General features: G+C 43.4%; 1 protein-coding gene across 2 annotated transcripts in view; it reads right to left on the minus strand.

Moving 5' to 3' along the window:
- Window positions 1-27081, minus strand: part of Tet1 (tet methylcytosine dioxygenase 1) — an 87483-nt gene that overhangs the window by 52363 nt on the left and 8039 nt on the right. Inside the window, exons 1-2 of one of the 2 annotated variants that reach the window (XM_070020967.1) lie at window positions 14381-14425; window positions 14075-14128 (exon numbers count right to left, since the gene is read on the minus strand). Coding sequence is in view for 1 of the 2 variants with exons in the window: in XM_070020966.1 (XP_069877067.1) it covers window positions 14075-14128 (54 nt within the window). In the remaining variant the exon portion in view is untranslated. Of the gene's footprint in view, window positions 1-14074; window positions 14129-14380; window positions 14426-27081 lie in introns of those variants that run through there. The other variant, XM_070020966.1, reaches the window with a different exon arrangement.

Below are 27081 nucleotides of genomic sequence, written 5' to 3' on the forward strand. Positions count from 1 at the left end.
GTGGTAAAGTGCTTGCCTAGCATGCATGAAAATCTTGGGTTCAATTCCTCAGTACCACATACACAGAAAAGGCCCGAAGTGGTGCTGTGGCAAAAAGAAGCTCAGGGAGAGTGCTCAAACCCTAAATTCAGGCCCAGGAAAGAAGAAAAAAAAAAAGATAACTAATATAGAATTTACTTCCCGTTTCTACCAGAACATGATATGCTCTTTATTTCCTATCAATCAGGCTCCTACACAGTTGTTTCCTTTCATTAAAACTCCAGAGTCTAGGGTGGGAGGAGTTTGTTGGCCTTGATTGATGAGTTATCTTCTACTAATTTTGTCTCCTCAGAGTTTCTCTGAATTGGGTTACATGCTTTTTCCTCTAAATCCCTAATAAAGAACTATGATAAAGTTGTGGGGGAGATAAGAGCAAGAGCAGACAGATAAAGAAGGAATAAGGTAGATTTCGCAATGCGTTGGAATGCCAAGGCCCACCCACCTCATTCTCAAGATCGACATTGTTTCCCCTGTGCTTCAGTCAGGATACCTACATTTTTTTTTGGGGGGGAGGGTCAGGTCGTGGGTCAGGCCTGAACTCTGGGCCTGGGCGCTGTCCCTCAGCTCTTCAGCTCAAGGCTAGCGCTCTACCACTTGAGCCACAGTGCCACTTCCGGCTTTTTTCTTTTTGTTTATGTGGTGCTGAGGAATCGAACCCAGGGCCTCATGCATGCAAGGCAAGCGCTCTACCACTGAGCCACCTTCCCAGCCCAATACCTACATTTTGTATAGAGTAACGGAGACCAGTTTCTCAATCCAAATTACCACCTGAAGCGGGGCACCAGTGGCTCATGCCTGTAATCCTAGCTACTCAGGAGGCTGAGATCTGAGGATCGAGGTTCAAAGCCAGCCTGGGCAGGAAAGTCCGTGAGACTCTTATCTCCAATAAACCACTAGAAAACCAGAAGTGGCGCTGTGGCTCAAGCAGTAGAGCTCTTGCCTTGAGCTGAAGAGCTGAGGGATAGTGCACAAGCCCAGAGTTCAAGCCCTTGACTGATTAAAAAAAAAAAAAATTACCACCTGATTATACTCCTATAAAAGCCATAGATACTCTTCCTTATTACTCAAACATTTTATTTAGCTACTTTTGAAAGGCTACAAATATTTATCATTTCTGGACCAAAAGAAGTGTCTTAAACTCAGAACAAAATAGGTATTTTTGGTTAAAAATGAAATTTATTTTGTTGTTTTAATCTGTTAATAATCATAAATGGATCAAACCCAGGACTTGGTGCATTAATATTCAATAAACAATTCTCCCCCACCCCTACCTCATCCCCTCAAAAGAAAATAACTTACATCAGTTCAAAGAAAACTCCTCAAGCCGGGCGCTGGTGGCTCACGCCTGTAATCCTAGCTACTCAGGAAGCTGAGATCTGAGGATCGCGGTTCAAACCCAGCCCGGGCAGGAGAGACCATGAGACTCCTATCTCCAATAAACCACCAGAAAACCGGAAGTGGCGCTGTAGCTCAAGTGGTAGAGCGCTCGCCTTGAGCTGAAGAGCTGAGGGACAGCGCCCAGGCCCAGAGTTCAAGCCCCACGACCAACAAAAAATAAAGAGAACTCCTCAAGGGCTGGCAAGATGGCTCAGTGGTAGAGCGCTTGCCTTGCATGCCTGAGGCCCTGGGTTCGATTCCTCAGCACCACATAAGCAAAAAGAAAAAAGCCGGAAGTGGCGCTGTGGCTCAAGTGGTAGAGCGCTAGCCTTGAGCTGAAGAGCTGAGGGACAGCACCCAGTCCCAGAGTTCAGGCCCCACGACCGGACCCCCAAAAAAAACAAACAAACAAAAAAAAAGAAAACTCCTCAAGGGCTGGGAAGGTGGCTCAGTGGTAGAGCGCTTGCCTCACATGCATGAGGCTCTGAGTTCAATTCCTCAGCACCACTTGAGCAGAAAAAGCTGGAAGTGGCACTGTGGCTCAAGTGGTAGAGCACTCACCTTGAGCTGAAGAGCTCAGGGACAACACCCAGGCCCGGAGTTCAGGCCACACGACCAACAAAAAAAACTCCTCAAAACATTATGAAATTACAAAATTTAAAAGAATAATTTAAGCCAGGCACAGGTGAAGCACAACTGTAATACTAGTTATTCAGAAGGCTCAAATATAAGGATGGCAGTTCAAAGCCAGTCCAGGCAGGTAAGTTCCAGAGACTCTTATCTCCAATAAACTACCAAAAAGCTGGAGGTGGAGTTGTGACTAAAGTGGTAGAGTGCTAGCCTTGAGCACAAAAAACTCAGGGACAATGTCCAGGCACTGAGTTCAAACTCTAGGACCACCAGCATAAAAGAAAAAAGAAAAAAAAAGGCACTTAGAAGTAGAAAGACGAGCCAGGCGCCAGGTGGTTCATGCCTATAATCCTAGCTACTCAGGAGACTTGAGATCTGAGGATTGAGGTTCAAAGCCAGTGCAGGCAGGAAAGTCTGTGAGACTCTTATCTCCAACAAACCACTAGAAAACAGGAAGTGGCGCTGTGGCTCAAGCGGTAGAGTGCTCACCTTGAGCTGAAGAGCGCAAGGAAAGTGCCCAAGCCCAGAGTTCAAGCCCCATGATCGACAAGACGACCCACACTTGTAAGCCTGTCATTTAAGAGACTGAAGGCCAGCCTCGGCTGTGTAGTATAACTCTCAAAAATGAAACATCAAGCCAGGTGCCAGTGTCTCATGCCTGTAAGCCTAGCTACTCAGGAGGCTGAGATCTGAGAATCGTGGTTCAAAGCCAGTCCAGACAGGAAAATCCATGAGACTTTCATCTCCAATTTACCACCAGAAAACCAGAAGTGGCACTGTGGTCAAGTGGTAGAGAGTTTGCCTTGAGTTGAAGAGCTGAGGAACAGCGCCCAGGCCCAGAGTTCAAGCCCTACCTACAACTGACCAAACAACAACAACAACAAAAAACCACCACACAGAGACTAGACAGACACCACCCTTACCAGGTGTTGGATATTAACACTTTCACTTATGCTTTATATTAAATTTGTATCTTATTGTGTTTGCTTGATACATTGTATCTTACAAAAATGGCTCAGCCACTGAGAGCATTCAGGTGGTTCCAGCTTTATCAATGATCTCATCAAATATCAAAGGCTTTCTTCTGATTTTTACTTTTTGTGTGTGTGCGCTGGTAAGGAAGCTTGAATTAGGGCCTTGGGTACCGTCCCTTAGTTTTTTTCAAACACTCTACCACTTTTGCTCCATGTTAGTGCTACATCTCAACAGAAGAAGATAGGCATACTGGCCAACATGTTTCCCATCCAGCCTATGGCAAGAAGCTTGAAAGAGGAGGAGCTCATCCAAGTGAGTGAGACCCTATCTCAAAAATAACCAGCCATAACTGGGCGCTGGTGACTCACATCTGCAATCCTAGCTACTCAGAAGGCTGAGATCTGAGGATCACAGCTCAAAGCCAGATAAGAAGTAACCACTAAGAGGTTGGAAATAGATCTGTGGCTCAAGTGAGAGAGCACCAGCCTTGATCAAAGCCAAGTACCATTGAGAGGTTGAGTTCAAGCCCCAGTACATACACAAAAATAACCAAACAAACCAGCACAAAGAGCTGAAAGTGTGGTTCAGTGGGGGAGTGCCTTCCTGTCTATCAAATATCAGATCCTCAAATAAAATCCCATCACCAACAAAAAAGAAAACACAATCAGGGTCTTGAATATCCTAGGCAAACCCTCTGCCACAGAGTTACACCAAAATACTTAAACTCAATGTTTTTTTTTCCTTCAAGCCTTCTCCAAGCTCCATAAATATCCTATTTCTCTCTCTTCTCTCTCTCTCTCTTTCTCTCTCTCTCTCTCTCACACACACACATTGGGTACGTACATTGGTACTACAGAACCATACTTCCAGTCCCTCATACTATTTTCTGCATTTTTTTCCAGTGAGCTAATAACTAGGGCATCCATTTATCTTCCGTTCTGTGCAGTCCCCACGTATGAATGCAGAGATCAGTTTAATCTCTGTGTTCACCCAATTACCATTTGCTAATCTCTGATTAGGTATGTAGGATCCAGAAAGCTCTGAACATTCTCCAATAAATACTCCTAGAGCGAAATATGAATTGGACAACTTACGTGATATTTAAAGTTGCCAGTTTACTTAGATCACTTGACTTCCAAATCAAGAGAGGATATAAAAATAGAAATACTGGGGAGGGGGGTATTGTTTTTTGTTGTTGCTGGTGGGGGTGCTTATTTTTGCTTAGGGTTTTTCTTTCTTCTTCTGGGGGTGGGTAAAGGAGAAGCACAGAGGGAAGGGAGGAAGAGTGCGCAAATGCCATCATGCTATTCAATATACAATATGTAGGAGAATAAGCCATGTACTTATGGGCAGGGATAGGATGGGAAAACTGGAGAAAGAGAAGGAAGCAGTGACATTTTCCAAAAAAGAAAGGTACTCATTATCTGACTAATAAAATGATAACAGCCAGACACTACTGGCTCACACCTGTAATCCTATGTACTCAGGAGGCTGAGATCTGAGGATCACAGTTCAAAGCCAGCCAGGACAAAAAATTTGTAAGACTTATCTCAACTCAGCACCAAAAAAATTGGAAGTAGAGCTATGGTTCAGTTGTACAGTGCTAGTTTTGAGCTCAAAAGCTCAGAGACAGGGGCTGGGAATGTGACTCAGTGGTACAGTGCTTGATTCTTCAGTACCCCATAAACAGAAAAAGCCAGAAGTGGCACTGTGGCTCAAGTGGTAGAATGCTAGTCTTGAGCAAAAGAGGCTCAGGGATAGTGCTCAGGCACTGAGTTCAAGCCCAGGCAAGAAAGCCTGTGAAACTCTTATCTCCTATGAACCCTCAGAAAACCAGAATTAGCGCTGCGGCTCAAAGTGGTTGAGCTCTAGCCTTGAGTGAAAGACCTGAATTGTTCCTGAGGAAAGTGCCCAGGCCCAGAGTTCAAGGCCCTGAGCTACATTTAAAAAGAAGTCAAGAAAAGAAAAAGAAAGGAAGAAAGGAAGGAAGAAAGGAAGGAAGGAAGGAAGGAAGAGAGAGAGAGAGAGAGAGAGGGAAAAACAAAGAAAGAGGAAAAGAGAGGGTCAAAGTGCTAGAATGCTAACCTTCAGTGAAAAAGCTCATGGATAGCTCCCAGGCCCAGAGTTCAAGCCCTAGGCCAGCAAAAGAAAAAAAAAAAAGAGCGTAGGACACCCCACACAAAGAAACTCCACCTAATACCACCCACAAACACACATACAGTATGAGGGCCAGGATTTGAAACACAAGGCACATATATGTTCTTTAATGGATTTAAAAGAAGCTGACTTTTTCTTCCTTTGGCGCTAGAAAGAATTTTTCCTCCTGCCCATCCAACCCCACTTGGCTTTCATTCACTCTGATTCTGTTTGGGATCATTCCTAGAAATCACAGCGTAGACATGAGTCTTGAGTCACTGGGAATATAAATACTTCAAGGATAAATGAATGACTACACTTGGGTGAGCTGCAGCGGTGAAGAACTCAGCCCGCACCTGCCTGAGCAGCTGAGGTAAAATGTGACATTACAACTTCTGGAAAGGCAAATTGGAAGTATCCTGTGTGCCTTTGATCCTATGAATAAACACTGCAGGAGGGACACGTGGCTTCAAGTTTTTACTGCTTTGTGGAATAATGAGACAAGGATTGTACTAGCTCATGAAATGAAATACTGTGTGTGTGTGTGTGTGTGTGTGTGTGTGTGTGTGTGTGTTGTGTGTGTTGTGTGGTGTGGTGTGGTTCTACTACTTTACCACAGCTCCACAAGCCAGCTTTTTGCTGGTGAACAGGAGGCTAGAATCTCTTGGACTTGTCCACTTAAATTCTTTTTCTCTTCTTCTTCTGTGCTGGTATTATGGTTTGCATTTAGAACTTCATGCTCACCCTTAACTTTTTTGCTTAAGGCTAGTGTTCTACTCACTTGAGCCACAGCTCTACTTCCCGTTTCTGCGCTGATTAATTGGATATAAGAGTCTCTTAAACTTTCTTGCCCAATCCTCAGATTTCAGCCTCCTAAATATATTCCTAAGTAGCCACTGGCCCCGCCAGCTGCCGAAAATCTTAATTTATGTGAACTCTTCTGTATTCTGAAATTTATTTTTTATTGAATAACTTAGGAATGACAGGTATATTTATTTATGAGTGGCAGACTGGCCTAAAATGACTAATCATCCTGCCATAGACTCCCAAGTGCTGGGATTACAGGCATGTCCTACCACACCTGCAAAAATGGCATTCCTTATAGCCACTTTACCAACACTTTGAAATTATTCCTACTTGTCCATTACATCTAGATGTCTCGGATTTATTGTCCTGGACTATGGAGAACTTTAGTTGGGCACTGGGCACTGGTGACTCATGCCTGCAGTCCTAGCTACTAAGGAGACTAGACATTAGGAGGTTTGAGTCCAGCCCTGACAGAAAGGTTTGAGAGATGGAGGTGGTCATGTGTGCCATTATCCCAGCTTTGATAAAAGGCTTAAAATAGGCAAATCACTGTCCAGGTGTGCATACAGGCAAGCAGGATAATTTCATCTCAAAAATAACCAGCACCCAGGCTCTGATTAGGGATGGGGAGGAGGAGGGAGTAGGCAGGAGCAGGAGGTTGGCAGGCTAAGGAAGAGGGTCAATAAAAGATAATCAGCTTAATTTAAAACAACAAAACTTGTTGCAATTGTTTTTTTTTTTTTGGGGGGGGGGTCCAGTCGTGAGGCCTGTACTCTGGGCCTGGGCGCTGTCCCTCAGCTCTTCAGCTCAAGGCTAGCGCTCTACCACTTGAGCCACAGCGCCACTTCCGGCTTTTTTCTTTTTGCTTATGTGGTGCTGAGGAATCGAACCCAGGGCCTCAGGCAGGCAAGGCAAGCGCTCTACCACTGAGCCACCTTCCCAGCCCTTGTTGCAATTATTTTAAGAAAAGGAAATTATCCCAAGAATGATAGAGAAATAGAGAGCAAGGTTGATTATGATACATTGTATCTCAAAGATACTAAATTCAATTAACCAATGGTTTCCTCCATCTTCGTGTGTGTGTGTGTGTGTGTGTGTGTGTGTGTGTGTGTGTGTGTGTGTGTGTGTGTGTGTGTGTGTGTGTGTGTGTGTGTGTGTGTGTGTGTGTATGCTTACTGGGACTTGAACTCAGGGCTGCATGCTCTCACTAGGTTTTCTTACTCATGGCTTGTGCTCTACCACCTCATAGCTCCACTTCCAGTTATTTGGTAGTTAATTGGAAATAAGAGTCCTTGGGCCTTTTCTGCCTGAGCTGGCTTTCCAACCTTGATCTTCGAATCTCAGCTAGGATTACAGGTGTGAGCCACTGGCGCCCAGCCACTTTCATTTTTTTTTTTTTTTCAGTTTAATTGGAGATAAGACTCTCATGACTTTCCTGCCTGAGCTGGCTTTGAACTATGATCCTCAGATCTCAGTCTCCTGAGTAGCTAAGCATGTGAGAACCACCAGCACCTGGCCTATGCCTTGATTTAAAAAGCTACATAAGTATGGTCATAGGCAAGTGTCCAGCTAATGCTGAACAGCCCTCTGCCTTCACACTCCTACATGGGGAAAGAACCAAAGAAAAGGGTTACTGCAAGATCTTGCCTTTTGGATTTTTTCTTTTCTAAATCAGCTTCTGCAGACAGTTTCCAGGTTTAATATCCACTGACATTTCTTTATATTTGCTCACCCAGTTCTTTCTAATATTGTACTACACTGTGGGTATTTTATAACCAAATAGCTAAAAAAATGCCCTTGGCAGCCAAAGAAGAATAATTACAGAAAGCACAAAAGTGACCCTTCCCAATGACACTCACACGCTTTGATTTCCTTTGAAATAATTTTAGATCTGCAGATAAAAATGGAAAAAATGGAATGGAGTTCTAATATAGTCCTCCCCTTTCTACACATAATACTACCAACGTCTTAACCCTATCTTTGACCCACCATGCTGTGTGGATGCCACTAGCAATGTTGCTTCTGTTTGTGGGTATTTTTCTTCCTTCCTTCCCTCCCTCCATCCTTTTTTTTTTTGGCAAGTCCTGGGGCTTGAACTCAGGGACTGGGAGCTAGCACTCTTCCACCTGAGCCACAGCTCCACTTCTGGCTTTTTATGAGTAATTTATTGGAGATTAGAGTCTCATGGCTTTTTCTGCCTGAGCTGGCTTCCAATTGGGAGATCCTCAGATCTCAGCCTCCTGAGTAGCTAAGATTGCAGGCATAAGCCACCAATGCCTGGCTACCTTTCCCACTTTTCTTTTCTTTTCTTTTCTTTTTTTTTTTTTTTTGTCCCACAGAGTCTCTTTGGCTTTTTCTGCTTATGTGGTGCTGAGGAATCCAACCCAGGGTCTCGTGCATGCTAGTCAAGCACTCTACCACTGACCCACCTTTCCAGCTCCCCTTCCCCACTTTTCTTGAGACAGAGTCTTGCATATAGCCCCAGCTGGCTTTAACTTGTGATCGCTCTGCCTGTCTCTGCCTCCAGAGTGAGGGATTAAAAGTGTGCAGCAGCCAGCCGTCTGTGACTCACACCTGTAATCCTAGCTACTCAAGGCGGCTGAGATCTGAGGATCACAGTTCAAAGCCAGCCTGGACAGAAAAGTCCACAAGACTCTTTTTTTTTTCTTGGTGGTGGGGAGGGGGAGGTCCAGTCATGGAGCCTGAACTCTGGGCCTGGGCGCTGTCCCTCAGCTCTTCAGCTCAAGGCTAGAGCTTTACCACTTGAGCCACAGCGCCACTTCCGGCTTTTTTCTTTTTGCTTATGTGGTGCTGAGGAATTGAACCCAGGGCCTCATGCATGCAAGGCAAGCGCTCTACCACTGCTACCTTCCCAGCCCCTCCTGGAGACTCTTATCTCCAGTAAACCACCAGAAAAACAGAAGTGGCACTGTGGCTCAGTAGTAGAGCCCTCACCTTAACCTGAAGAGCTGAGGGACAGTGCCCAGGCCCAGAGTTCAAGCCCCACGACTAACAAAAAAGTGTACAGCGTCATACTCAGCTCTGCATATGTTTGCTGATCCAGGTCTTTGTTCCACCTGGTACATTGTTCCATGCCCCAGGGGGCAGACTAGGAGGTATTTCATCAGAAGGCTCCCTTTGTCTTGGGTCTCCCATTGGGACTGGGGAATAAAAGCAGTAGGAGAGCCTGACACCCCTTGGTTCATACCTGTAATCCTAGCTACTCAGGAGACTGACATCTTAGGATCGGAGTTCAAAGCCAGCCCAGGCAGGCAAGTTATGAGGCTGTTATCTCCAATTAACTACCAAAAAGGCAGAAGCAGAGCTGCGACTAAAGTGCTAAGAGCATCAGCCATGAGCAAAAAGACCAAATACTTTGGCCTGGGGTTCAAGTCCAGGCTCTCTCTCTCTCTCTCTCTCTCTCTCTCTCTCTCTCTCTCTCTCTCTTCTCTCTCCCCCTCAAGTCAAGGAGACTTGCAGCTCAGTGATATCACAGGCAGCAAGTAGTCTCACCACCAATAAGGCTGGAGCTGGAAGCAGATGCTTGGCTTCCCGTCCCTCCCCCACACACTATTGGACACCGATTGTGACCCCTAGAGGAAATGGTCATGTCAGCTAGAAGACAACTCAGGAAAGGAATTTGAAATTACTACTTAGAGTTGTAACATTTGAAGTATGTGGGAATGAACAGAGATATAAATGTAGATAATAGGCTGTTTTGGTTTGGGGCATTGCTGGGGATTCAAGCCAGGGATTTAAGCCAGCACATGCTCAGGAGCCCTGGACCAGCAGCCTCAAACCCAGCTCACTAGAGTTTCTTTCAAAGGGAGAGATCAGAGCAGGACTGAATAAGCCTTAAATTCTACACCCAATTTCCTTCATCGGGTTCTTCACATAACTACTTCTTAATAGAGGATGAAGAGGGAAACTCACCTGGAATACTTGCAACATCCACACTGGCAAACAACAAGGGGCCCGGGATATATGACCACTTAGGCAGCCAAAGCAAGAGGAAGCACCATGGCTCCCTGGCACAATGCCAAAACACATTAAAAATTATGAAAGGAGACCGCATGAAAGGCATGGATTCTCCTAACTGAATCTAGACTCTAGCCCGAACATCTAGCTAGAACATTTAGCCTTCAGCTAAAAGTTGTATTCCCTTCCCCAGTCTCCAAAACTTACTTGATACCTTCTTTGGGGCTATATAATATTCTATACTTCCTATAGCTTTATTTTATATACCTGATATATATATATATCAGAAAGTTTTTAACATTACTACTATGCAGCAGAGAAACAAAGTTTTGTTTGACAAAAGGAAAAATAATATCTCACACTATTTTTATTTTGGTGCCAGTACTAAGGCTTTTGTTTGTTTGGTTGGTTGGTTGGTTTTTTTTGCCGGTCCTGGGTCTTGAACTCAGGGCCTGGGCACTATCCATGAATTTCTTTTGCTCAAGGCTAACACTCTACCACTTGAGCCACAGGGCCACTTCTGGAAACTTTGTCTGTGTATGTGGTCCTGAGGAATCGAACCCAGGGCTTTGTGCATGCTAGGCGAGCACTCTACTACTAAGCTACATTCCCAGCCTGAGTACTGAGGCCTGAACCCAAGGCCTGAGCACTGACCCTAAGCTTTATTTATTTATTTATTTTTAAATTTTTGCTTAAGGGTAGTTCTCTACAACTTGAGCCACAGCTCCACTTTCAGTTGTTTTTATGTTGTTGTTGTTTTGGTTTTTTTTTTGGCACTTAATTGGAGACTGAAGAGTCTCATGGACTTCCCTGCCTGGGCTGATTTTGAACCATGATCCTCAAATAGCAGCCTCCTGAGTACCTAGGATTTTAGGTATCAGTCACCAGCACTGGGCTCTTTTTCTTTTTCTTTCTTTTTTTTTTTTTTTTTTGTTGGTTGTGGGGCTTGAACTCTGGGTCTGGGCACCCACAGCGCCACTTCTGGTTTTCTGGTGGCTAACTGGAAATAAGCGTCTCATGGATTTTTCCTGTCCAGGCTGGCTTTGAACCATGATCCTCAGATCTCACTCTTCTGTGTAGCTAGGATTACAGAGAATTTTTTTTAACATTTTAAGTGCTAATACCAGAAACCTTAATTTGACTAGGCACAGTGGTGTACATGCAATCCGTCATTTTGAGACTGAAGGAAGAGTATGGAGAGTTTCAGGCCAGCTTGGGCCATATCTCACCAAGTTGTTTTTAAAAAATCAAAACAATTGTAACCCCTCTGTACAGTATTTTCACAATAAGAAAAAAAAACAAAGAAAAGTGAAAAATTAATCTAAAACTTTCCTTCCAGGGCATTTCCTTACTCTTTACTTTTTAATGTTTATTTTAATTAATTTACTTGTTTGTCAGCCATGGCGCTTGCTCAAAGCTAACACTGTACCACTTTGAGCCATGGTGCCACTTCCAGTTTTCTCATGGTTAACTGGAGATAAGAGTTTTACAGATGGGGCTAGGAAAGTGGCTCAGTGATAGAGTGCTTGCCTTACATTCAGGAGACCCTAGGTTACATCCCTCAACACCACATAAGCAGAAAAAGCAGGAAATGACGCTGTGGGTCAAATGGTAAAGCACTAGCCTTGAGCTGAAGAGCTGAGGGACAGTGCCCAGGCCCAGAGTTCAGGCCCCATGATTGACCAAAAAAAAGTTTCACAGATTCACCTGCCCAGGCTGGCTTTAAACCAAGATCCTCAGACCTTGGCATCCTGAGTGGTTAGGATTACAGGCATGAGCCACTGGTGCCTGGCTTAAATTTTTTTTTACTGTTATTAGAAAGGTGAAGTACAGAGGGGTTATAGTTAGATAAGTCAGACAAGAATAAGGGGCTGGGAAGGTGGCTCAGTGGTAGAGTGCTTGCCTTGCATGCATGAGGCTCTGGGTTCAATTCCTCAACACCACATAAGCAGAAAAAGCTAGAAGTGGCACTTTGGCTCAAGTGGTAGAGTGCTAGGCTTGAGCTGAAGAGCTGAGGGACAGTGCTCAAGCCCAGAGTTCAGACCCCATGACGGACAAAAAAAAACACAAGAATACATTTGTTTTTGGACAATGTCAACCCTTCCCTCGCATATTTCCTTACTCTGACACAATTGTTAACTATAGAGAGAAAGTGAGATTCAATTCAGTTCTCTTTACTGGGAAACAGACAACATTGATGTACCAATAGGCATTTACTTGAAAAAAGAAGAATTAAGTCGAGACCTAGTGCTAAAGTAAATATACATGGTATATTTACTTCTGAAACTTACTTCAGGCGACTAGACACACACTAGCAAAATAACATGGAATTAAACAGTACTCCCAAAGCATATTCCATTCCCAAGCAAAAATGGGAAAAGATTTAGTTAGGATGAGCATCAGTGGCTCAAGCCTATAATCCTAGCTATTCAAGAGGCCTCCATCTGGAGGACCGAGCTGGGAAGCCACTTAGGCAGAAAAGTTCACTTGCTGTCCAGTGAACTATTTCCAAAATAATCAGTAAAAAGCCAGGCTGGAGGTGTGGCTCAAATGGTAGAGGTCCAGTCCAACAAGTATAAGGCACTGAGTTTAAACCTTCGTACTTCCAAAAAAGTTTAGCCGTTAAGTCTAGTCTTTTATTAGTCTTTGCATGTAGTCTATCACTTTGTTCCCACATACACACTTAAATTTGTAAGCAAAACCTCAACTATTTCTCACCTGAAAATGGATACTCCCAATACAGAACATATAGAAAAAGATCTAAGTAGAGCTTTAATGATATACTTGTATAGCTGGGGGAGAGGCAGGTCTAATAGGTGAGATATATATGTATCTGTGTGTGTGTGTGTGTGTGTGTGTGTGTATATATATATATATATATATATATATATATATATTCTTCATATCAGTATGAATAAAAAATAGTAATTTCATTTCTCTCTAATAACCTAGACTAGACCCCATAAAATACACCAATCAATTCCATTCATTTCACAGTAGCTGACACACTGTTGACTGTACATACTTGTTGACTGATGAAAAATGGTCACTCAGGAAACACAAATTCCAGGTAGTCAGTCAAATTAGAAAGCAAGGCAAGGTTTGTTCTCAGTGTCAACATTTTCCAGTTACACAACCAGGGCAACAAATGAGGTAAAATTCTACCACATTTATAAGTCATAGTTCAACACGTTCTTCTTGGAGCACTAAAACTTTATTTGCAAAAGCTAGGATTAGGTTAAAAGACTTTTAAATTAAATATGCACAGTGCAATTTTACAGACCAGTTGTTTTATTGCTTAATATTTCTTCTAGAATTAAATAAATAGGTGGCCTTCACATATAATTCCAATATACCACTTGCAATCTCAACCCCCATAAGCACCTATTTGCCAGATTCAGGCTAGCTTTGAACTTTTGGTGATACCATATGCTTTTAAATTAACCCTTCTCAATACTGTACAAAGCTCATAACAGACTGCTAGCTTCTAACCAAATTAGGTTACTGCTAAGAACTCATCAGATAATCTATACAAAATAAGGAGAACATGCATATCCTAAAAGCTCAATGAATGTTAAAAATCAGAGATGACATATTGTGAATTTAGGATTAAACAACTATCATTTGTCTATAAGATCTCAATGACCTATACATTTTACATTGAACTCAAATCTCCAAGGACCTTTTTTCCCCCTTTGGGGGGGAAAAAAATCACACATTTAAAAATAGCATTTAATGGAAGGTCTATTAAAATCACAATGTATCCTAGCTGTCAATTTCAAGTAGCACCTCTCTCCTGGAAAGCTTTAAGTACCCACTGGCGCAAGACCAGACACAGATGTTACAAAGGGACCTCTAAGGAAAAATGAATCTTAGTCCCAACACTTTGCATATGAACTTTTCCTTGTGCAAGACTTGTGTGGAGTTGAAAAATCAAAGATGTTAATATGCACATAATGTAGTACATCAGAAAAAGGGGGTGGGGAACCCTTTGGTTGAGTGAAATTTCATTTTATCTACTGACAATCTGGAATAATTCACATCCACTATACTGCAGATTTACCCTCAACTGACAGAAAAATACTATATGAAATGGAAATATATATATATCATTTAATCAACAACTGATTACCTTTAAAACTTTGGGCTTCTTTTCCCTCTGGGACCTCTTGTTTTCTTTTATAACCTAAAAAAAAAAAAATCAAATTGGAAAATCAGCCTCCATTTAAGAAAAAAATATTAGCTCCCACCTCTCCCCTTCCCAATTTTTTTTTGACTATTTCTCTGTAGAAATACTGGTGCCATTTAAAAACATCCACATGTTTGCTAGCAGAACCTAAAGAGCTTATGCAAAAATGTACACTTTAAAAAAGTCACTGGGAGAGGGGGAAAAAAAAATAACCCAAAACACTTGCATAAAGATGAAGGAGGGAAATACCCTTGTTTTTTTTTCCCCCTTAAAGTCTGTCTTAATTAGCCTCTGTATTCTTCAGAGCGAAGCCCACGAGGTAGCCATCTTGCTTGGTTCTGCAGAGGAAGCTTCGACAGTGGAACAGTTCTGCAAACTGCTTTTGGTATTATTATCATGGTGTTTAAAGGCAGCCCTGGCCTGCCAGCACTGTAGACGTGCTGGGCATGCCTTTTGCAAAAACAGCCCCACAAAGAGTACAGCCAATAGCAATGCAGAACCTAGCAACTCCAAAGTGATCTTCTCAGCCCTAGCCCTTCCTAGACAAAGGATCTCCTGTGCAGCTCTGCTCCTCACCACAGGACACAGGCAGCCACAAGCTGCGACATGGAGTTCTCTGCAGAGGATCTGGTCGCGCCGAAATCACAGGAGGCTACAGCAAGGGGAAAAAAAAAAAGCATACAAATCCCCCAGGTCACCACCAGCACCACCAGCACCGGATCGATGGCGGAGTGTCCCAGATTAGTAACCTCTTGGTGGCTCTGAGGTCATGTCTGCATGGCGGGGGAGGGGGAGCGATGCTCTGTCTCTCAAGCCTAGGGGGGCAACTTGGGCTTGCTGAAACTCTGGAAGGTATTGTGCATTTTTACTTTATAAGGCGAGGCTAAATATTGGCGATATTTAAGGCAGGGAGGTTATGTGAGGACAGAGGAGGCTCAGCTGTTGGGCTGCTTGTCTCATTCCTCCGAACCACACCTCTTTGCGGCAGGCGCTTTGCCCAGAAACACAGCAATCTGATTTCTGTCAATAAATGTCCAATGACAAAGGCGGATTAAGAAGTAACAGTAAGCCGTGTAACGAGGAAAAGGACAGGAGAAGGGGTGGACTTGTTTAAAAGACATTTGCCACCGAGCAGTCGGAGAGAACGGATTTTCCCTTGCCGTAGACATTTCTGATGACCTTCATTTCCCAGAGAAATCTCTCCCTTAGTCTAAAGCTGACTCTCACTGGTCTCTCGGAGACAAAAGCACATTTTGTTGTTGTTGTTGTTGGGGAGGAGGGTTCCTCCTTCTTGCAAGATCATCTACTGTATGTCACCGCCAAGCATCTCCCCCTGAGCTGCCAAGCCGGTCCCACGTGCAGCCTGTCTGCACTGCAGCCTGGCTGTCAGACAGAGCCACCCACTTCCCTGGAACGGGGACAAAAGGCAGAAAAAGCCACCTTCTCTCCCCACATCTACCTGGATGGCCCCGCGCTCCATGCTTAGTGTATGGTAGGCAAGGAGCGAGCCAGCCGGCACCATAGCTGACACCTGCCAGACACTGGGAAAGGCGCACAGGAGAACTCTCCCTCCGGCTAGCCCCCTGGCGTTGCAATAGCCCAGCCTGTGGAGGGTAAGAGAGACCAGGGTGAGCTGGCTGGTTTCAAGGTCACTGCCAAAAAGTAGAAGGCGGTCCCAGGGCCATCACCATCACCTTGACAGCTGCACAGATCTTGATTAGACAGAGACCTCCTCCCTCCCCCTCACCCCCCAGTACGCACTCCCCTCCAGACCGGCAGGGCCAAAGTTTTGAGCAATTACATTTGATAGATTGGCAGCATGGCTTGCCTGACTGCTCCGCCAAAAATGGGTTCCCTACTTGTAGTTGGATCCAGAACAGATTCCCAAGAACTTGGGAAGAGCGAGGGCTGAGGGCCGGAAAGTCTGGGTTTCATCACTCCCACTTCCCAGGCTTTGGTTTTGCCACGAAAGCAAACTTTCCTTGTCCGAGGGGGAAGCCCAACATGACTTCTTTTCCTCCTTTGGCTTTTTTTTTTTTTTTTAACTTTTTTCTTAGGGCAGGGGACTGGAGCCAGCACCTCTTGTATGCTCAGTGCTGATCTACAAAGGCATCCTGTATACCTCCAGTCTGATCTTCCACTTATAGACCACGCTTCCATGGAGAAAAAGAAAAAAGAAACCTACTAAGTAAAATGTTCAGCTTAAACACTTGAAGAAAACCAATGGATTCTAACCTAATGCATCCACTAAGCTCACACTCCAGCTGAGAGCTTTCTGGGGAGCAGAGGGGGCGGGGACACAGTGACAATGCTTAAAACAGTTAGAAATTTGGATTCTAAAAATTTGAAACAGGTATAAAACAACTTTATGTTTCTGTAGGTGGTCCATTTGCATGTCTGCGAGGCTCACCCTGTGAGCAGGGTAGGATGCACTGAAAAGTCATTCCTTTTTAAGACAGAGTAATATTCCCTTGTATGTATATGCATATACATTTTAATTATTTATCCAGTCTTCTGTTGTTAAGACATTCAGACTGTGTATACCTTTGGGTTTTAGAGACTAATGCTGCTATGAACATCAGTATATAAGAATCCCTTGGAGTCACTGTTTTCCATGACTGAGGATGTATATACTCAATAGAATTCAATCATAGGATAAGTCTACAGTTCACTTTTTTTTCTTTTTCTTTTTGTCGATCGTTGGGCTTGAACTCTGGACCTGGTCACTGTCCCTCAGCTCTTCAGCTCAAGGCTAGTGCTCTACCACTTGAGCCATAGCACCACTTCTGGCTTTTTCTGCTTATGTGGTGCTGAGGAATAGAACCCAGAGCCTCATGTATGCAAGGCAAGCACTCTACCACTGAGCCATCTTCCCAGCCGAACAGTTTACTTTTTGAAGAACTATCCCTCTTTTCTCTCCAGTAGCTGCACCACTTTACATCAACTATGTATTCAGAGTGCTTTACATTTCTTGGAATGATTGACTTTTTGTTATAAATTATATCCCATGCACATTTTGAATATGTGAAGGTATACATATATAATTTTTGTTGTTGTTCTGGTATTGGGGCCTGGGCACTGTTTCTTAGGTTTTCACTCAAGGCTAGCATTCTCCCACTTGAGCCAGAACTCCACTTCTGGCTTTTTGGTGGTTAATTGGAGATAAGAGTCTCAGGGATTTCCTGCCTGGGCTGGCTTTGAACATCAATCCACATATCTCAGTCTCCTGAGTAGATAGGATTACAGGGGTAAGCCACCAGCACCCAGCCCTACTTTTACTCTTTAACAGAAACCTCACCACAAAATGGTATTTGTCTATGAAATACAATATTAAATAAGCTGCATAGTGTAAATAACTAGAACCCACTAGTGACACCCGAACCCTGTCATTACGAAAGGACAAGAAATAAGTGCAGCACGGCCAACACCCTGGAAACCACAAGTGTAAGTCTACATCACATGGGAACAGAAAAGCAATTCGTTCATTATATGTCTTCAGTTCCTCAGAAGGAAAAATGCTTCACAGATGCTAAGAAACACTGAATACTGACTGCTTCTGAAAACCTCACTTTCCTTCCTCTAAAAAGCATAAAAAGTGGCAGGAGGGAAAACAGGTAAGAGAAATGGGCTGACTATACAAATCATTGCAAAGAAGCACCAATCACTAGCAACCACAGGGTAGCTGGCATGCAGTGATCACCTGTTCCTCCAGGGTTATAGCATCCCTGCTTCTCCAGGATAACAATCCTAGCATCCTATCAATGATGAGAGTCTGGAAAAACATGTTACCAGTGTAACCACTTTGCCTTAATCACACAACAGCTGTCAATGCCTTTTCTTTCTTTTTCCTTTTTGCGCTGGTCCTGGAGCTTGAAGACTTGGACATTGTCCATGAGCTGCTTTTTTTTTTTGGGGGGGGGGGTCCGGTCATGGGGCCTGAACTCTGGGTCTGGGCTCTGTCCCTCAGCTCTTCAGCTCAAAGCTAGCACTCTACCACTTGAACCACAACGCCACTTCCGGCTTTTTTTCTGCTTATGTGGTGCTGAGGAATAGAACCCAGGGCCTCATGCATGCAAGGCAAGCACTCTACCACTGAGCCACCTTCCCAGCCCTCCATGAGCTTTTTTACTCAAGGTTAGCACTCTCCCCTTGAGCCACAGTTCCACTTCCACCTTTTTTGGAGGTTATTTGAAGATAAGAGACTCAGGAACTTTTCTGCCTGAGCTGGCTTTGAACTACAATCCTCAGATCTCAGCCTCCTGAATTGCTAGGATTACAGAAGTGAGCCAGTGGCACCTGACATCTTTAAAGTCTTTAGAGATCAGTGTGATTCTCTTATTTTCTTTTCCTTTTTCTATTTATGTGGTACTGAGGGATTGAACCCAGGGCCTCATGCATGCTAAGCAAGCACTCTACCACTAAGCCACATTTCCAGTCCCTCTTGTTTTCTTTTACTTATAAGACAAGTTCTTACTCTGTAACTTAGGCTGACCTTAAATCCTACCTTCCCTCCCCAGGATTACAGCTATACGCTACAACTTCCAACAGTGTCATTCTTTTACTTCTTTTACCTTTTTCCTAGGGAGTAGGGAATATGATTCACATTTCTCTGAAATCTACCAAAAACAATAGACTATCTCTCCAAGGAAAAGTGTATTAAAATGTTATGTTGAAAGTGGTGCTGTGGCTCATGTGGTAGAGTGCTCACCTCTAGTTGAAGAGCTGAGGGACAGCGCCCAACCCCAGAGTTCAAGCCCCATGACCAACCAACCAACCAACAAATAAATAAAAATGTTATGTTATGTTGTATTCATACATATATATTTTTTTTGGGGGGGGGGTCAGTGGTGGGGGTTGAACTCTGGGCCTGGGCACTGTCCCTCAGCTCTTCAGCTCAAGGCTAGCGCTCTACCACTTGAGCCACAGCGCCACTTCCGGTTAACTGGAGATAAGAGTCTCACAGACTTTTCCTGCCCAGGCTAGCTTTGAACTGCGATCCTCAGCTCTCAGCCTTCTGAGTAACTAGGATTACAGGCATGAGCCACCGGCACCTGGCTTCATAAACTTCTTTGTTGAATGGCAACTCCTTTGTACAACTACTTAAAGATATATCTATATCCCTCTGTATATCACCTTTATAATAACAATAAAAAGTTTAAAATAAAAAGAATAAAAAAAAGATATATCTATATATCCAGGCATTTTGCCAGTCCTGGGTCTTGAACTCAGGGCCTGGTCTCACCCCTGAGCTTCTCTGTGCTCAAAGATAGTGCTCTACCACTTGAGCCACAGTACCACATCTGGCTTTTTCAGTTTACGTGGTATGAAGAATCAAACCCAGGGCTTCATGCATGCTAGGCAAGCACTCTACCACTAAGCCACACTCCCAGCCCCTTTAAGATAATTTTAAAAAATAAACAAATAAGCTAGAAGCCTTGAGGAAAAGAAGCTCAGGGACAGTGCCCAGGCTCTGAGTTCAAGACCCAGGACTAGCAAAAAAATATAAATAAATAAATAAATAAATAAATAAACCAGAAAGACAGCCTACCAATTGGAAAAAGATCTTTACCAGCAATACAGACAAAGGCCTAATATCCAATATATACAAGGAGTTCAAAAAACTAACCCCTCCCAAACCTAATAAGCCAATCACTAAATAGGCAAGAGAGATAAGGAGAGATTTCTCAGAAGAAGATGTAAAAATGGCAAAGGAACACATGAGGAAATGTTCATCATCCCTAGCCATAAAGGAAATGCAAATTAAAACAACTGACATGTGATCTTACCTCAGTTGGACTGGCCAATATTTTGAACTCTGACAATGAAAAATGTTGGTGGGGATGAGGAGAAAAAGGAACCCTACTGCACTGCTGGTGTAATGTAAACTAGTATAACCACTATGGAAAGCAGTCTGGAGGTTCCTCATAAAACTAAATATAAACCTTCCCTACAACTCAGCCATACCACTCTGAAGCGCCAACCCTGAGCATCATGAACCATATATAATAAGGACACCTGCCCATCCATGTTCATTGCTGCACTATTCATAATAGCCAAGATATAGAAACAACCCAGATGGCTGGGCGCCGGTGGCTCAGGCCTGTAATCCTAGCTACTCAGGAGGCTGAGATCTGAGGATCGCGGTTCAAACCCAGCCCGGGCAGGAGAGACCGTGAGACTCCTATCTCCAATAAACTGCTAGAAAACCGGAAGTGGCGCTGTAGCTCAAGTGGTAGAGCGCTCGCCTTGAGCTGAAGAGCTGAGGGACAGCACCCAGGCCCAGAGTTCAAGCCCCACAACCGCCAAAAAAAAAAAAAAAAAAAAAAAAAAAACCAGATGTACCACAATTGATGAATGGATCAAAGAATGTGGTATCAATACACATGGAATTTTACACAACCATTACAAATAATAAAATAATGTCATTTGCAGGGAAATGGATGGAACTAGAACAAATCATGTTAAGTGAGATGAGACAAGACCAGAGAGACAAACAGCGTATGTTGTCCTGATATGTAGAAGTTAGATTTAAAACACAATGGGACATGACAAATTATACAGGATTCTAGACACTCACATACAGAGAGAAAACGAGCATAGTCTTAGGAGAAAATTACCAAGTTGTAATAACCAATGCCTCTTCGTATATATATATAAAATAATATACAGGGCTGAGAAGGTGGCTTAGTGGTAGAGTGCTTGCCTTGCATGCATGAGACCCTGGGTTTGGTTCCTCAGCACCACATATGCAAAAAAGGCTGGAAGTGTCACTATGGCTAAAGTGGTAGAGCTAGCCTTGAGCTGAACTGCTGAGGGACAGCGCCCAGGCCCAGAGTTCAGGCCCCATGACTGAAAAAATAAAAATAAAAATAAAATAATATACATATTGAAACAAACTCCAAAGATATGAAAACAAAGGATCTTTTTCTTTTTTTTTTTTTTGTCAAGAAAATATGGCAGAGCTTTATTAAGTAAACAAACAAGGAAACAGACAAATGGACAAAAAAGCCAATGGAAGGGCAAGGGCACACTCTAGCAGAGTGCGGGTGCTCTCATAGGGACACAAAGACACAGACACAGATACACACAAGGAGACACAAAAAGAGACACCCAAAGGATCTTTTCCTTAATTTGTTTTTTCATTTTTTGATGACTCTGTATTCTTTACATCATATACGTTGTATACCCGTGCTCATCTGAGGGAAGTTGTGGGGAGGGCACAGAATCAGTGGAAAATGGGTAAAAAAGTGCAGCAATGGAGTTCATTGGCTGCACTGGACATGAATGAAAGTGAACCACGCAACTCCTGGGAGGAGATGGGGAGGAAATGGGAGAGAATGAGAAAACAGATGGTACTCTGCAAAAGGCATGAAATGTACTTATTACCTGACATATGTAAAGGTAATCCCACTATATATCACCTCTAAAACAACAATAAAGCAACAAAAGTAAATAAATAAAAGAAAAGCATTATATTAGTCAGGCACCAGTGGCTAACATCTATAATCCTAGCTACTCAATAGGCTGAGATCTAAGAACCCAGGTTCCAGCCCAGCTGAGGAGGGAAATTGTGATGTTTCTATCCAATTAACCATCAAAAAGCTGGAAGGATAGCTGGGCGCCGGTAGCTCACATCTATAATTCTAGCTACTCAGCAGGGTGAGATCTGAGGATCACAGTTCAAAGCCAGCCTGGGCAGGAAAGTCCGAGAGACTCTTATCTCCAATTAGCCACCAGAAAACCAGAAGTGGTGCTACAGCTCAAATGGTAGCGTGCTTACCTTGAGCTGAAGAGCCTGAAGAGCCTGAAGAGCTGAGGACAGTGCCCAGGCCTAAAGTTCAAGCCCTATAACCGACAAAAAAAAAACAAACAAACTGGAAGCAGAGCTGTGGCTCAAGTGGTAAGTGCCAACCTTGAGTGAAAAAAGTAAAGGGACAGTGCCCAGGCCTTGAGTTCAAGCACCAGTGTGGCACAAATGCATGCATGTGCATGCACATATGTTATGTGCATTCACTCAGCATTGAGTGCGGGGATTGCTGAAGCTTGTTCAGAATAAGAGTATTTCATGTAGCAAGTGCATGCTGTTGCTTTGGTGCCAGTCCTGAGGTTTAAAGTCAGGGCCTGAGCACTGTCCTGGAGATTCCTTTTGTTCAAGGCTAGTGCTCTATTACTTGTGCCACAACTCCTCTTTCAGTTTTTTGTTTTTGTTTTTGCTTTTTGTGGTTAATTGAAGATAAAAGTCTCCCGGGCACTGGTGGCTCACACCTGTAATCTTAGCTAGTCAGGAGGCTGAGAGCTGAGGATCACAGTTCAAAGCCAGCACAAGCAAGAAAGTCTGTGAGACTCTTATCTCCAATAAACCACTAGAAAACTGGAAGTGGTGCTGTGGCTCAAGTGTAGAGCTGAAGAGCTGAGGGATAGTGCCCAAGCTTAGAGTTCAAGCCCCACAACTGAAGGGGAAAAAAAAAAAGTCTCAGGGGCTTTCCTGCCCTGGCTGGCTTCAAACTAAGATCCTCAGATCTCAACCTCCTGAGTAGCTAGGATTACAAGCAAGCTAGATTTTCTGTTTTTATGATTTCTAAGGCAGCACGTGATTAGTGTTGGGATCATTTACACTAGGAACAAGCTCAGGAATTCTTGTAAACCAAAACCATGTGGAAAGTTTAACAGCACTTAAGCACTAATATAATAACAGTCATTTAAAAGTTCTGATTTTCCATGGTTGCTAAAAATACACCAAATACCAAATCTGATCTGGCAAGTGCCCACTTATTAGCTGGGAGAATTACGGAAATGCTGCCCCAATCAACATCTCCGAGGGGGTTTTCAGATACTTAACTAAAAAGTTAACAGAACAGAGACTAGAGTCTCATTTGAGGGAAAGAAATGGACCTGGCTGACCAAAAATACTTGTATCATTGTCTTCGGATTTCTAAAATTGGTAGATTTTAAACCCGCCAGGCACCCATGGCACATTCCTATCGTCCTAGCTACTCAGGAGCCTGAGACCTGGAAAATCATGGTCAAGGCTAGCTAGGGCAGAAAAGTCTAAGAAATTTCATCTCCAATTAACAGACAAAAAGCCAAGCCAGAGGCTTGGCTCAAATGGTAGAATACCAGCTGTAATCAAGACATGGGAGTAAGGTAGAGTACACACAAATGTGCATACACAAATATACACACACATACACACATATTCCTTAGGCTTATATATTGTTGAGGGTGGAAGGAAGTGTTGGGGGATTGAACTCAGCACTCAGCTAGCTAAGCATGGGCTCTACTCCTGAGTTGTTGCCTTGAATTTCTGTTACAGATGTCTCATAATCCTAATATTACTAGTACTTGAAAATGACCCATATAAAATAAAACTCCAAAAATGTTGCTTTGAGATACTAAGCTGCTGAAATAGTAAGTATATACGCCAGTGGCTCATGCTTATAAACCTAGTTACTCAGGAGGCTCAGATCTCTGGACTACAATAAAAAGCCAGACTGGGCAAGAAAGTCCATGTTACTCTTTTTTTTTTTTTTTTAAGTGAGTTGTGAATTCCAGGCCTGGGCGCTGTCCCTCAGCTCTTCAGCTCAAAGCTAGTGCTCTACCACTGGAGCCACAGTGCCACTTCTAGTTTTCTGGTGGTTTACTGGAAATAAGAGTCTCATAGACTTTCCTGCCCAGGCAGCTTTGAACCACAATCCTCAGATCTCAGCCTCCTGAGTAGCTAGGATTACAGGCATGAGCCACCAACACCTGGCTGCTACTCTTATCTCCAATTAACCAGTAAAAAGCCAGAAATGGTGCTGTGGCTTAAGCATGGTAGTTAGTACACAAGCCTTAAGTGAAAAACTAAATGAGAGTCTAAGGCACTGAGTTTCAGTTCAAGCTTCAAATACATATTGTATAAAATGAATGGTTTATGGCTACTTTTTGTTTCTTATAACAGACATTGGAATGTAAGCAATGGAAAAATCTTGTATAAATCTTATAAAATTTCCAACATTTGTGCAGCCAACATTGGTTGAGCACCTATTGGGTGTACCTGACACTAATAAGTCCTGTCTTGGGTTTTGGAAATAAGTATCTCCTAATCTCTGCTCTCTCTGCAGGAGAATATCCTGGCCTCCTTTTACAGAGACTTGGTGACAGGGCTGGGAAGGTGGCTCAGTGGTAGAGTGCTTGCCTTGCATGCATGAGGCCCTGGGTTAGATTCCTCAGCACCACATAAGCAGAAAAAAAGCCAGAAGTGGTGCTATGGCTCAGGTGGTAGAGTGCTCGCCTTGAGCTGAAGAGTTGAGGGACAGCACCCAGGCCCAGAGTTCAGGCCCCATGACCACCACCACCACCACCACCACCAACAACAACAACAAAAGCTGGATATGTGGCTCAAGTGGTAGAGCGCTAGTCTTGAGCTGAAAAGCTGAGAGACAGTGCTCAGGCCCTGAGTTCAAGCCCCAGGACTGGAGGGGGTGGGGAAAATCAGAGACTTGGTGACAATGGGACATAATTAAACCAAGAGGGAAAAAAAAAAAAGTAGATTTCTTTTTTGTGTCCCTCCTAAAAGGCATGAAGAACCGATGATAATTAGCCAGCATATCTGGATATATATCACAGGAATACTTATTTAACATAATTCCCTGAATTGCTTAGGTTAGTTTGATTCATTTGGAAGGGGCACCTTATTTATTTATTTGTTTGTTTGTTTATTTTATGCTTGTCCAGGGGCTTGAACAGGCAAGTGCCTATCATTTGAGCTACAGCTCAAGTGGTTATATGGAAATCAGAGTCTTACAAACTTTCCTGCCAGGGCTGGCTTTAAACCACAATGCTCAGATCTCAGCTTCCTCACTAGCTAGGATTACAGGTATGAGCCACCAACGCCCAGCTGGGGTTCCTTATTGTAGAATGGTAAAAATGTTTAAAAAAATTAAGATCCTTCCCTGGAACTTTTGTGCTACTTCCAGCACAGACCCACAGACTGACCTTTTCTAAAGAATGACTTTTTCAGGGCTGGGAAGGTGGCTCAGTGGTAGAGCGCCTTGCCTTGCATGCCTGAGGCCCTGGGTTTGATTCCTCAGCACCACATAAGCAAAAAGAAAAAAGCCAGAAGTGGCGCTGTGGCTCAAGTGGTAGAGCGCTAGCCTTGAGCTGAAGAGCTGAGGGACAGCGCCCAGGCCCAGAGTTCAGGCCCCATGACCGGACCCCCCCCCAAAAAAAGAATGACTTTTTCAACTAAGAGGCTGACCAGTAAAAAGAGATCTACAATTAAGTTCCACAGAAAATATGCACATGCCTCTCTAGTGTATCCACTATTACATAACAGTATAACCTGCATTATGCTAATGCTAGATGAAAGTGTGGGCCACTTTCATACCTTTTTCTTCCAAACTAAGATGATATACAAGCCTGGAATGATGGTTCATGCTATGTGATCCCAGCAAATTGGAATTTCAGCTCATTGGAATCCAGTTAGTTGGAAGATGGAGGCAGGAGGAAGATCAGGTCAAGGTCAGCTAAGAGAGCATCCTAAGCAAAGTAGTTGAGAGCCTACGCCACCTACAAAATAAAGGGCTGGGAGCATAGTGTACATGATAAGAGGGTTACCTGCCAAGTTGGCTAGCAAGTATGAGGTTTTACATTTAATCTTCAGAAATAAATAACACAAAAGTAGCTACTCAAGAGGCTGAGATCTGAGGATACAGGTTTGAAGCCAACCTAGGCAAGAAAATCAGTGAGAAGCTTTTCTCCAATAAACCACCAAAGCTCAAATGGTAGAGTGCTAGTCTTCAGCACCCAGGCCAAGCCATAGGACAAAAATAAATAAATAAGCCAGGCACTGGTGGCTCATGTCTCTAATCCTAGCTAATCAGGAGGCTAAGATCTGAGGATGTCAGTTCAAAGCCGGCCCAGGCAGAAAAGTCCTGGTGAGACTCTCTATCTCAATAACTGGAGGTGGTACTGTGACTCAAGTGGTAGAGTGCTAGCCTTGACCACAAAGGGGCTCAAAAACAGCACGCAGGCCCTGAGTTTAAGTCCCACAACTGACAGACTAACAGACAGACAAACAGACAGACAAGCAGACGGACAGACAGACAGATAGGTAGAAGAAATATACACACAGAAGAGTAAGGTAAGAATTGGACTTTAAACTGATACATGCGTATAATCTCAGCAACTGGAAAGTTGAAGCAGGAGGAAAAACATGTCTGGGCAATATAGGAAGACTGGGCTACTTAGTAAGAGACTTGCTCAAAAAAACAAACAACAAAAAAACACCAACAGTCTTGATAAGATTTCAGAAATTAATGCTCACAAGACAGGATCAGTAAAGATCAGCTTGATTGTTGTGTTGAGATATTTGGTGTTAATGCACACATAATCACTGGGCATGAGATGGTGTTTTCTTAGAGACACTTCACTGTCCCTCTCAAAGTGCAGTAGGCTACTAAAGCTTCAGTCAAGATCCAGAGAGAATCCTTCCAGGCAAAGTTAAAGAACTTGCAACATCTGCCTTCAATTGAAGGAGTTGGTAGCAAAAATATGTTCCATATGTCATAGATAGCATATGCCAAAATGAGATTGGCTGTTGGAAAACACTGAGAAAAGCAATGGCCAAATGAAGCTACACCCACCCCCAAATCCCCCTATGAAGGGGAACAATGAGTGTGTCAACCATTTCTGAGACATTGCTGAATGATAGTACAAAGTACACAAAGACCCATCTATAAGACAATGGACAAGCAGTGGTTCAATTTGTATCATTTAATACCTCTCAACTTTTAGCTTTACGTATACACTATGTAGTGAACTCAATTTCTCTAGGTGGAATTCATATTAGGAAGGTGCTACTGTAATAAACAGCACTTCAGAGTGTTACCTAAGAGGCAGCTATTTATTCTAACCAAACATAAATAAATAATGTTTAATCTGGTACCGGCGGCTCATAATTGTAATCC

This window comes from Dipodomys merriami, unplaced genomic scaffold (genome assembly GCF_024711535.1).
Source record: "Dipodomys merriami isolate MVZ:Mamm:240054 unplaced genomic scaffold, mDipMer1.0.p SCAF_14, whole genome shotgun sequence".
In the NCBI taxonomy this organism is placed as follows: domain Eukaryota; kingdom Metazoa; phylum Chordata; class Mammalia; order Rodentia; family Heteromyidae; genus Dipodomys; species Dipodomys merriami.